Source organism: Neophocaena asiaeorientalis, unplaced genomic scaffold (assembly GCF_003031525.2).
Source record: "Neophocaena asiaeorientalis asiaeorientalis breed wild unplaced genomic scaffold, Neophocaena_asiaeorientalis_V1.1 scaffold70, whole genome shotgun sequence".
Lineage (NCBI taxonomy): Eukaryota > Metazoa > Chordata > Mammalia > Artiodactyla > Phocoenidae > Neophocaena > Neophocaena asiaeorientalis.
In genome coordinates, this window is record NW_020175410.1 from 4474909 (window position 1) to 4487922 (window position 13014).

The window sequence follows — 13014 nt, forward strand, 5'->3', positions numbered from 1 at the left end:
TATAATTTGCGTCATTTTCCAAACTATTTATAACCTTAGCATATTTAATCTCTATGCTGTTGCCAGATTAATATTGCTCAAACTGAACTTTGTGTAGCTGCATTTTTAAAATCCTCAGTGTCCCCTCTATATATATATGAAATAAACTTGTCTGGCCTCTGTCTGATGCTCTTCCCCAAAATACTGCCCAAGGAGAGGCAGTAAAGCAAAAGGCTTAGGTGGGAATCAGACATATGTAGGGTCTAATCCTGGCCTCATTATTTACTGGCTGTGCCACCTTGAGCAAGTTCTATAGACAGTCCAAGCCTCATGCTAACTGAAGCAATAAGTCCCTGAACAATGCTTGACCTGGAAATGTTATGGATGATGATGGGAATGCTGATGTATGTGGTGTGATGAGAATTACGATCCCTAGAAGAAAAAGGACAACATAAACGTGCTCTGTGCTTCTTGCCTTCTTTGCCTTTGCACGTGGGTTTTCAGTGGCAGGGAATACTTTTTTAGGTTTTTTAAAACCTTACAAAGTTTTAAAGACACAACTCAAATCCTGCCTACTAGAGTCTAGCACAAGACCTTGCAATAATACTTCTTTGTCATGATAATAATGAAAAGTATTCCTGACATTAAAGAGGCCTCTTTTCCTGGATGAAAAGTTAGATATTGCCCATCCAACTAAGATGATACTTGACATTTGTACTTGTGCCTTTTCTTCTAATAATTCTGAGAAAATTAAAAAGTGTGAAATAGGGACTTCCCTGGTGGCACAGTGGATAAGAATCCACCTGCCAATGCAGGGGACATGGGTTCCATCCCTGGTCGGGGAACAAAGATCCCACATGCTGCAGGGCAACTAAGCCTATGCGCCACAACTACTGAGCCTGCGCTCTAGAGCCCGAGTGCCACAACTACTGAAGCCCATGCGCCTAGAGCCCGTGCTCCGCAACAAGAGAAGCCACCACAATGAGACGCCGACGCATTGCAACAAGGAGTAGCCCTGGCTGCCTGCAACTAGAGAAAGCCTGCGTGCAGCAACGAAGACCCAACACAGCCAAAAATAAATAAAATTAAATCTTAAAAAAAAAAAAGTGTGAAATAGTATTATGTGTGTGGATGTAAGGGATATATTAATATTTGTTAAAATAGTTTCCCAAAACTCTCCAGGCAGGCTGTTTAGACTAATCCTATGTCAATTTTAAATTCTAGAATCTTTGCTTCCTGGGGGAATCAATTTCCCCCTCAAGCAATGTTTTCCCACACACACTTAGGGACAAAAATAATTAGAGGAAGCTCTGTTCAAGAAGGGGAAATATATTAAAAATTTCAATTTCTGTTCTATGGTAGGAAGAACTAAATCACTACTCCATTCTAAACCTGTCAAAGAAAATAAAAACTTTGAAGTCCTGCTTTATGTGTCATTTCAATACTTGCCAATTAGTCATATGATATAATTGCATCTCACATAAACATGACCTTTTCCTAAGTGTGTAGAAAAAGTGATTATCTTCCATGACACATACATCTGATTTGATCTGAAGACAATTTACTTTCCTCTAGACATCTCCATGTGTGTATAAAACTTACAGTGCCAAGGTCAATGATGAAGCAGTCACCCTTGTTGAAACTGTCCCAGCTTAGGGGAACTTCTGTGGCCCTGACCACTCTCCGACCTTTCACATGCAGGAGGCTCTGGGTGGTCAAGTCATTTGTGAGAACATGATTGAGTCCAGACGCCACACCTCCAGCCTGATCAGTGGAAGGAAGATAGAAAACAAACAAACAAAAAAGGATGAGGCTTCGAACTAGACACAGCAGCTTAGAAAACCTCAGGTGTTGGTGCCAAGCTGCCTGTTAAGCCAAGATAAAATACTCACTTAAGTGCATGTGAAAAATCAAATATGCAGAAGAGAATTTCCTGGCGAATCAACAGGTTTTTGTTTTGTTTTGTTTTAGGCTCTTTGTCCTTCCTATTTTAACCATTCAGTTTAATACTGCAAATATTTACTGAAGACCTTCCATGCATAAAACCTGCTACATAAACAGAAAAGAGCTGTAGCTCTTGTCCTCTGGGAACTAATGGTTCTCAAACCATTGAGTGAGAAGGTAGACAAGGATTTCAGAAAAAAAGGTGACAGGAGGTTAACAGAGAGTCAGAGGTCAGAAGTACAGACAAGGAGCGCCTAGAGAATCAGGCAGCCCAAAACTCCCACGGTCACAGCCTCAGGTCAGAGAAGGGAACTGAGTGCTGGCCAGGTATGGGCTGCTCCTAATTTTGGTCCTTGTTTTTTTTACATTAAAAAATCACCTGTTTTATTTATTTAGGTAAAAAGAGTTTACAAAATATGCCAGGCCTAAGTATTTACACTCTAAATCTGGTTGCACATCCCCAACCAAAACAAAATGAAAATCAAAGTACAACCACACTGAATTAAGAAATGCTGAAGAAAAACAGATTGACTGAATCAAGCACATCTTCTTGCACCATTTGAAATCAGCTTTTCCCTTTTTCATTCTTTTCCCGAATTAAATGTTAAGGACAATAATCTTTATTTACTTCCATAATTAACTATGAGGTAACGTGCAGAATAAAGGTGTAGTGTAAATAAAACTGTTATTTATTGATCAAAAGCCTCCCCGATAATATGGTAAGAAAATTAGCAGTATAAGAAGCCTATAAAATAATCCAACTTTCAAATTTATTACATCAACATTTTACAGTAAATCCAAAGAAAGAAGTGAAGCTTCTGGGCTTCCCTGGCGGCGCAGTGGTTGAGAGTCCGCCTGCCAATGCAGGGGACGCGGGTTCGGGCCCCGGTCCGGGAGGATCCCACATGCCGCGTAGCGGCTGCGCCCGTGAGCCATGGCCGCTGAGCCTGCGCGTCCGGAGCCTGTGCTCCGCAACGGGAGAGGCCACAACAGTGAGAGGCCCACGTACAGAAAAAAAAAAAAGTGAAGCTTCATATGTAATCAACAGCGCATTCTTTAAATTTCCATTGACTTTAGACTTCTCCCCTTCTCCAAAAGGCCCTCATGAATAAAAAGGTTTTGTTAGTATATGCTAAATGTTGACTTCCAGACAATTACAACCACAAGCTTTTACAAATATATAGTAATTTCCCACTTCATGATTTTAAAAAGATTGCCGTATTTCTTGACTGCACAAAGTATTATACAATAAAAATAAATTCAAGTTTTTCACCTACATATTACTATGCTTGGCCACCTTAATTTTTTAAATAAGAGGTACAGTGCAATCTGATAAAAAAAATAGCATAAGAACACTGTGTTCTGTAAAATAGTTATAAAATATAGAGTTGACTTAGACTGAGAATACATATATAACATTTAGGATAATTTCATATGGTGAACTATCAGAGTATATATAGTCTGTGAACATTTAATAGTATTTTAAAAATTAATTTTGACTCTAATATTTGATGCCAAAAATGCACAAAAGAAAAACTTTTGTTTCATACATGTCTGTATCAGACAGTAATTCTTCTGTGAATACTGTTTGAATGACCCCTGGAAACTCCCAGCCTCTTTCTACCTATTCTACAGAATGAAAGCAAGGTGGATGATCCTCTAAATCAAGGGGACCATAAATACAGTTTTACTGGCTGACAGATGTCTGATTGTTGCTATTTATAATCATGATTGGGGCTGGGTCTTGTTCAGCTTGGGAAAGGTGCTTAGCCAGAGATTTAATATAAGGAAGTAGTAGTAAGTAATTATTTATTTTTTATTTTATTTTATTTTATTATTTATTTTTTGCTGTGTTGGGTCTTCGTTGCTGCACGCAGTCTTTCTCTAGTTGCGGTGGGCGGAGGCTACTCTTCGTTGCGGTGCACGGGCTTCTCATCGCAGTGGCTTCTCTTGTTGTGGAGCACGGGCTCTAGGCACACGGGCTTCAGTAGTTGTGGCTCACGGGGTTGGTAGGCAGGTGGATTCCTAACCACTGCACCACCAGGCAAGCCCAGTAGTAAGTAATTAGTCCTCTGTAACCCCTCCCCAACTCCCTATAAAACCTTACAGAGGAAAAAAAAACTCAAGTCGATTAAATGACATGGGAAGATGATATTAAAGTTTCCTAGCTGCATCTTTATCTTATATATAGCAACTAAATGTGGTTGTTGCTGACTTGGGAATGGTAGACTTGGCCAAGTTTTACGCATTTCAAACAGACACAATATCCTTTCCATAGAGTATTCTTAAATTAAAAAGTTCATCTGGGCATTTGAACGATTTACTTATGTTGAGAGCATCATAGCATCATGGTTACCAGCTTAGGCACTGAAGTCAGACAATCACCCAGTCACACAGCAGCTGTGAGAGCTTGGCAAGTTACAGTCTCTCTAAACTTCCGTTTACTTATCTTAGTAGGATGATAATGATAGAAACTGCACCACGGAGCTGTTTTTCAGATTAAACGCGATAATACATGTGAAGTGCTTATTATATTCCTAGAAGCATGAAATTAAGTATAACATAATAATCTTTGCTGTTCTGGGTAGTAAATGAGCTCTGCTTCCACGTTTCCTATCACGTATTGTTGCAACTACACATGTTGTCATCTGCTCAATGTCACAAGTGATAAGACAGTAAAATGACTTTTTTGCTGATAAATTTGACCTCCATTTGCAAACATCCTCTTTCTAAAAAATGCTGATTTGTGGTGGTTTTAATGTTGATAATTAGAAGATAATTATCCAATAATTGTAAACTTACTTTTATCATGTCCACTTTTAAGTATGTAACCAGAAGTTTGATTTCAGAAGCCCCACTAATAGGCAGAAGGATTAATAATAGCATAAAACCCGAATGATGGCATATGTACTATAACATACGTATTTTTATTATTTAATTTAATCCTTAATCCGTACAACACCTTCACAAGAAAGCTGTTGTTACACCCATTGCACACTTGAGGAAACTGAACACAGAAAGCTTATGTAGTTGCCCTGAGGCAAACAAGCCACTTGTGGCAGAAATGGGTTTATATCCAGGATGATGGCACAGTACATGCTTCTAGTAACTACAAGCCCCAGCTTATTCAAAATCTTGGGTTCACTGACATACGAGATGTTTCAGGATCATTTCACATAAAAGTAACTCATGAATTAAATAAAATAAGAGGTAATAGTTTCATATTTAATAGTTTCTAGCCTAGAGTAAAAAAATGATTTCAAGAGAGAGAAGAGAACTTTTAAGTGTTTTGTCCTGATCCCAATGGCATCACAAAATATTCAACTAAGGCTCTGATCAGGAAAAAGAAGAAATAAACTGGGGCATCATAGTAGGCAAATTTAGTATATATTCAGAATTCTAGTTTAGTTCTGAGGTTTTAGGTCTTCACTGGGCTAATATGGCAGACGGGTGGGGTGGTACGGTCTGCAGAACACCTGTTGGAGACGTTTGATTTTGAGAAAGATTGTTTCTGGTGTGTTTGTCTAAAGAAGGTGTTTCTCACACTTTAACTGAACATTCTTGGAAGCAGGGGGGATAGTGAAGGATGGCCAGTCTGCAAGCGTCACTGAGAGAATTCCAGGAAAAGCTATCCTTTGCTGAAGGTTGCCTTAAAGCACAGACTATTTAATTATTTGGGATTTTGTTTGTTTGTTTGTTTGTCTGTTTCAGAAGTAAAACCATTGGATGATTATTGTTTCAGGCCAAAACACATAAATTCTATATGTGTGTATGGGGGGGGTGCGTATGCCAGTGTATGCATAGGAGTTTGTGAGGCTCAACCACACATATGTTCAACTCAGTGGTTTCATTTGTATCATTTCCAAGATCATACTACACTATTTGGGAAATGTGTGTATAGTTCTTTGTATTAACTGAAGTTATAATTGTTATAAATACTGTACTAATATATTCCAGAACAACTGAAATTCCCAAGTTGTGGATTATTTGCAGCAAATTAAGTGATTCTTTCGAATAACAAAAATGAAAACTATTAATGCCCAAGTTGCCCATATTTACTTAGCATCATTAAAAATTAACCTATCAAATGAAATTAAGTCAGAATATTTCACACATTATACCATATATTCCACAAACATTTATCAAGCACCTATTATGGGTCTCAAGAGTACTGGGGATATATCAGTGAACAAAACAGATTAAAACAAAAACAAAACAAGACAAAAAACCCTGCCCTCAATGAACTTTCATTCTATGAAGATATGAGGCGTGGATGGATAGGAAAAGAAGAGGGGGTCATAAAACAGTTTGAGAGAGGTGTTCACCTTGTATTTCAGACCTCCTTTGAAGTAGCCAACAAAATCCATAGACTCATAGCCTTGAAGTTCTCTATTCTGCACAGGCTTGCCACCCAGATAGTCATCCATCTGAACGGTAAAGATGGCAGCTGCTGCGCTTTCATCTTGAGTGCACTCCTTTCCTGAAACGGCCAATGACAGCACCTCATTTATCAAGCAAGAAACAGGATTAAGGCAGAACTTCTGATAAGAAAACACTCAGAAATTTTCTTTGAATTATATGCCAATACAATAAATTTATGCATAAATTGTTCATCTTCAACAGAACAATCAGCAGAAATAGTATAATATAAAATACTGTTTTAATAACTAAAAGAATTGTTTTGTTCTCACTTTCCAATTCTTTTATTTTTAATTTTAAAAGAAACGCCGCTGTCAGACTATGTTCGGGAAGATATAATAATATATTCCAGTAGGATTCACATTCATTTGGTATAGTCAGTGATAAGGCTATGAAAACATTTTTCAGTTGTTTTAGCCTTTCTCAGAATTAATCTCCAGGCTTCCAAAATGTCAATATGTTAATATTTGTAAGGAATACAAACATCATGGGCCAGAGCTAAACAACACTTTGAGAATGGGAAAATGGATGTAACTTGACTTTACCACTGTTTTTGTGTACATTTGTCCCCACTTCACTATCTTATTGGCATAAGATAATATTCTCAGAAGGAAAAGGGAGGGTAAAGGAACCAGAATGCTAACATCTTTTGAATGTTAACGTATGCAGTATTACCCCGGGAATTTAACACACAACACACAGTTAATTTTCATAATTCTAATGCAGATCCCATCCAGGCAACCTCACTGAGGTCCAAACACCAATTCTTAAACCCAGTGTCTTCGATGTACACAAAGATCAGAGCCAGGACTGCCCTGATGGGACCTCAAAATTTATAAAAGACATTTAAAAACTTCCACTACTTAAGCTGTGTGAAAATCATTAATGATTCTAGAAATAAAAATAATAGCTAACATTTATACCTTTATAGCACCCTTGCTATGGGCCAAGCACTACGCTAGTGTTTTACACTGATAATCTGATTTAATCTTCAAGTGACCCAATGTAGCAGAAACCATTTTCTACCCTGTTACAGCAGAGGACACGGAGGCTTAGAGAGACCAAGTAATTTCCCTGAGGTCATAAAGTTGACCTTTGATAGAACATGACCCAGAGGCAGGTGTCTGTGACTCTGAAGCACAGGCTCTTAGAAATTACAATACTAGTAGATATTTTTTATACTCAGACTCTCATTACCAGTAAAATTTTGAGGTGATTGGGGAATGTTATTTTCCTCCATGGATAACTGACGTATAAATGTTCAGAAGCTGTAACAATATTATAGTTCAACTGGAACCCCAACTAAGAGTATTCATGAAAGTTGGAGAAAGGGAGTCAGTCAGGTATATTAAAGAAAGAATTGGGGGCTTCCCTGGTGGCTCAGTGGTTGGGAGTCCGCCTGTCGATGCAGGGCGCGCGGGTTCGTGCCCCGGTCTGGGAGGATCCCGCGTGCCACGGAGTGGCTGGGACCGTGAGCCATGGCCGCTGAGCCTGCGCGTCCAGAGCCTGTGCTCCGCGGCGGGAGAGGCCACAGCGGTGAGAGATTTATTTACAACTCCTCTCACTCTCAAAGGGGACCTGTGTAGTAAGTGTCTTCTCAGAAAAAAAATTTAGTAGCTAGAAGAGTATTTGACATGATATCAATTTTGTGAACTTGTTGTGGTCAAAGAAAATTACTTAACACATAAAAAACACATGCAGTTTTGCAGTCTGAAAGGGCCTAGTATCATTCTTCTGTCCACTTTCCCATCCATAAATTAGATTACTAATAAGGGCATAGATGTAGATTTGTACAGAGAGACTTTAAGAAGGAAACTTAAATCAAGGTTAATATGAAAGGTGTTGAGGATGATGTATTTGATATATTCTTACCTGAGTACCAGTTAAAACCGTAATCTCTTTAGGTAGATGAAAATGGGCGGGCATGCGACTAATGAATGAACTAGAAGTAAGTTAGTTAAATTATGCTGTCATTTGTTGATGCTTACGCACTGTGCAAGGCCAGGGAATGTCAGTATGAATAAACCAGAGTCTTCTAAAGAGGCTGTCTTAATGAAGCCAATACTAGCCAATACTAGCCTTTGAAAATGAAGCTTAATGAAGCCAATACTAGCCTTTGAAAATGAAAACTAAAATCAAATTCAGTTATATTATGATGAAATTCTAATAAGTGTTCAAAAACTTACAAATGTTCTGAATGAGTATGCTTATGACTTCATTTATTTTCCCTATGCTAATTTTCCCAATGCCTTCCATGTTATGTTGTTTTGTGTTATGTTATTTTATACTATGTTATATTATATTTGTAAATATGCTGTAAACTTCCTAAAATTGTTTTGGGGATGTGATTTTATATATAAAGCATAAATAAAAAGAGAGGTTTAATGACTAAGTTAACTGAACAACCATTCATGATAAAAAAAAAAACTCTTGCCATGTTAGGAACACAGGGGAAAATCCCCAACTTGATAAACAGCATCTTCAAAACACATACAGCTAACATAAATTCTTAATGATCAAAGACTGAATCCTTTCTCCCAAAGATGGGGAACAAGGCAAGTACTCCTACTCAACATAACACAGGAAGTTTTAATGACTGAAAAAGGTAGGAAAAAGAAATAAAAAACATACAGATTGGAAAGGAAGAAAAAAATGTGTCTATTTAGAGATGACAGGATGGCCTACATAGAAAATTCTATGGAATCTACCAAAATAAACCTCTTCAGAAAAAGTGCATTCAGCAAGATAGCACGATGAAGATTAATCAATAATAAAAAGCAGTCTCATTTTTATATAGAAGCAATGAACATGCAAAAGTGAAATTAAAAGCACAATACCATTTACAGTCACTTCAACGAAACTGAAATACTCAGATACATATTTAACAAAACAGGTACATGATCTACATGCTAAAAACTATAAAATGGTAATAAAAAATCAGACCTTAATAAATATAAAGACAGTATTCATGGAATGTGAGACTTGTAATGTAATAAATATGTCAATTTCCCCCAAACTGATCTATAGGTTTAATTCTATTCCTATCAAAATCATATTGAGGTTTATTACAGATTATATGAGTCAGTTTGTTATAAAATTAGTGTGGAAAGGCACAGGCCCTAGAATAGCTAAAACAACCTTGACAAAGAAAAATAAGGTAAGAATACTAATTCTATCTGATATTAAGGTTTACTATACAGCCACAGTAATTAAGTAAGACAGTGTGGTATTGGTGGAAGACACCAATTGGTATAGACACACAGATCAATAGACCAAGTTTCCTTCAATGTAAAATTTTGTAAAACTTTAGTATGTACAGTTTAGTATACTACAGTATATTAAAGTATAAAAGTACAGTACAGCACAAAATGCCACAACCAGGATATTGACATTGATACAATCCACTTACCTTTTTTATATTTTCCCAAGTTTACTTGAACTCATCTGTGTGTATTTGTACATTTAGTTATATACAATTTTATCACATAGGTAAATTTATATATCCACCATCATAGTCAAGATACTGCATAGTTCCATCACCAAAAAATCCCTTATGTTGCCTTTTTATAACTACACCCACCTCCCACCTGAATCCCCCTCCCCTACGTCATCTCTAACCTCTGGTGACAATAAATCTAAAATTTAGTCATTTCCAAAATGTTATATAAATGGAATCATATAGCATGAGACCTTTTGGCATTTTGTTTTTCACATGGCATAATTCCCTAAGGGATTCATCTGAGTTGTGTTTATCAACAGTTTGTTCCCTTTTGTTGCTGAGTAGTCTTCCTTGGTATAGATGTGCCACTTGTTTAACCAGTCACCTGTTGACAGATATGTGGGCTGATTCAAGTTTTTGTCTATTCAAATAAAGCTGTTATGACACGCATGTACATGTTGCTGCATGAATATAAAACTTCATTTCTCTGGATTAAATGCCCATGAATGCGACTGCTGGATCACATGGTAGTGGCGTGTACAGTTTTGTAAGAAACCGCCAGACTCTTTTCCATAACGGTTGTACGTTTTATATTCTCCTCTACCTCAAGCAATGTATAAAACTCCAGTTTCTCATTATTCTCTCCAGCCCTTGTATATTATAAGCTCCTTGTATTGTACATTGTATATTGTAACCCAACTTTTTGGATCCCCATGCCTTACAAAGAGCCCAGCACAGATAGATGTATTTAAACTGCTAGGTACAAAGCTGAAATGTTTTTTCAGGAAGGACCGATGCAACAACTTCTAAGTTACATGCAACAAATTCCTACTTTATAAAAGAAACAAAAAATAAATTTAAAAAATGAAATAATCTGAGATATGCAAAGGTACTATGGAAAGACACTAAGGGAGAGACCAGGAAAGATGACTCTTCCTCTGTTCCCCCGTTCTGTGTCCCACTTCTTCCTGTTTCCCCTTTCTTCCTCTAACTTGGCGGGTTTCTTCATTTCTACACCAGCCACCTTTTTTTTTATCCCAGGCTGATTTTAACTCTACTCTCTTTCATCTTCCTTCCAACTGACTTCCTTTAGTCAGATTTTCTCTTTCCTTGAACCTTCAGCACTCCCACTTGGAACTTTGTCTCAATCTGTCCCTCTGAATAATCCTCATGAATTCACCCGAATTTAGGTCTTAGAGTAGAATACATTGGATGAAATCCAGCTTGCTTCAGGGAACTGAAGTAGGGAGAGCTGCTGAACAGTTCCACCTACAGGTCCTGCTGACTATAATGCGCTAAACTTTCCACGGTTCCCATGATTTCCTCTTGGCACAAGATCCCTCCCAATTCCCCTCATTTTCCTTTCTTTCCATTAAGGCTTCTCTGCTTCCCCATAACCACAGACACGTGGTGTCTCTTTCATAGTGCTCATGACATTTTACCTGGGTTATATCACTTTTTGTTTTATTGCACCATTGAGATTGTAAAGTTTCAGGAAAGGTTCATAAATCATTCATATGCAAAAATGCTGGGCACACAATGCTGGGCACGTTGAAAGTTGCTGAATTAACTTATTAATTAACACACTATTAAGTTCAGTTTTAGTAGACCTTTAAGATCATAAAATGTTTTTGCCCAAAGCATTTTTTATTACATTTTTTGAAACTGGTGAGCACTAAATGAACGGGTTAATTCGAATCTGTAAACCCTACGAAACACAGTGCTTGAAGAACTTACCTGGATAAGGAAGAACCTATAGAATTAAAACAATTGTGTTTAAAGCCCCCTTGGAATCCTCTGACAAAGTCAAACTTAACTGCTGTCTACACAGCATGATATGAAGTTCTTTCACATTTTAATTCACCAAAATGACAGATGTGGTATTTCAGATACTTTTACTCATTCCAGATCCAAGTTCTAAACAGAAAAACCAAGGTAAGGACATTATTATTCTATGTGGCATCATTCATTCATGAACACAAGTTATACATTAAGGTTTCAGTGGGGAGTTTCTTTTAGGGGGTATAAAATATAAGCAAATCACTGTCTGTGATAATAGGAACAGTGACATTACACTAGGAAACCAAAATGAGTTTAGATCGCAGCCTCAGCCTCCTCAAGCAAGCACAACATTTTAATATCAAGTGCTGTAATGAAACAGTGCTGTCTCCCTCTATGGATTTCTCATTTGGAGTGTTTGCTCCGGGTTTTTGCTAATATTGAGAACATCACTTAATGTTCTCTACCATTTTGTTTCTTAAAATCTTCCAATGTTAGTGGAAAAAATGACTTTCAGGGACTTCAAAATGTGTATGTGTGTGTGGTTTTGTGTGTTTTCCCCATAGACTCATGAATAAAACTAAAAATAAACACAGTCTAGGGGAGGCAAGCTGATTTTAAAAGAAGGCAATAAGGCTCAGATAATCGGTGCGTTGTTAGACGGGGTGTGCCCACTGGCACAGGATCTCACAGGGAGAGGTTAGACATTCAGGATGTTTACGGGGAAAAGTAGAACACTCAAGGCCCAGTGTTCTGAGAGCCTGGCGCCGGTGAAGCCCAAAATAATTACTACTGACGAAGGAGCTGTTTTGTTCCAAACTGTCTTCTTGTTCAGATACATAAATAATAAATTTAAAACTAATAATAATAATTATTATTATAAAACAACTCATCTAAATACAAACTCTGCCATACAAAGCTATTTACTGATATTGATAAAGCCGCCAGCATCCTGATCAACAGGAATTTCTCCTAGCCAAACCTGCGAGCAGCGCGGGGCAGGCTGGAATCTGATTTAAAGCGGCCCAGAACATTAATCGCCGCAAATAATAGAGAACTCTAAGCTGACGCCCAAGGGCAAAAAATAAAACTAAATAATTTTCTTAAAGGAATTCTCGCCGTCTGCGGCGAATGCCCACAAACTTGTTTGACTTCATCTCCTCGCTGACAGGGGAACCAGGACTGAACCTGTCGGAAGGCGAGCCGAACTTGGCCAGCGCCAGGGTGCAGCGGGCGGCCGCCCCGGGCGGGAGGTGGGTTTGGAGACTGGAAGGTGAAAGGGCGTGAAGCGAGAGGAAGCGGCGCCAAAACCCGGGAGATGGACACGACAAAGGTCAAAGCTAGTGAGGTAAGACTGCTCCCGACTTCGCTGAGCCCCGCGTTTGCAGGAGCGGACGCCAGCGGGGAAAAGGTGCCCAGGCCCAAAGTGGGGGGGGGGGGGGGGCCCCCGGGGG

At 38.3% G+C, this 13014-nt stretch overlaps 1 protein-coding gene and 1 long non-coding RNA gene across 3 annotated transcripts in view; one reads left to right on the forward strand and one right to left on the reverse strand.

The window, feature by feature from the left end:
* Nucleotides 1–13014, reverse strand: part of SCIN (scinderin) — a 76669-nt gene that overhangs the window by 63029 nt on the left and 626 nt on the right. Inside the window, exons 2-3 of one of the 2 annotated variants that reach the window (XM_024767073.1) lie at nucleotides 6249–6403; nucleotides 1582–1743 (exon numbers count right to left, since the gene is read on the reverse strand). In XM_024767073.1, coding sequence (XP_024622841.1) covers nucleotides 1582–1743; nucleotides 6249–6403 — 317 coding nt within the window. The remainder of the gene's footprint in view (nucleotides 1–1581; nucleotides 1744–6248; nucleotides 6404–13014) is intronic. The other variant, XM_024767074.1, reaches the window with a different exon arrangement.
* LOC112414546 (uncharacterized) overlaps nucleotides 12705–13014 on the forward strand; it is a 12866-nt gene continuing 12556 nt past the window's right edge. The window contains exon 1 of the long non-coding RNA XR_003006174.1: nucleotides 12705–12908. This is a non-coding gene — a long non-coding RNA (uncharacterized LOC112414546). The remainder of the gene's footprint in view (nucleotides 12909–13014) is intronic.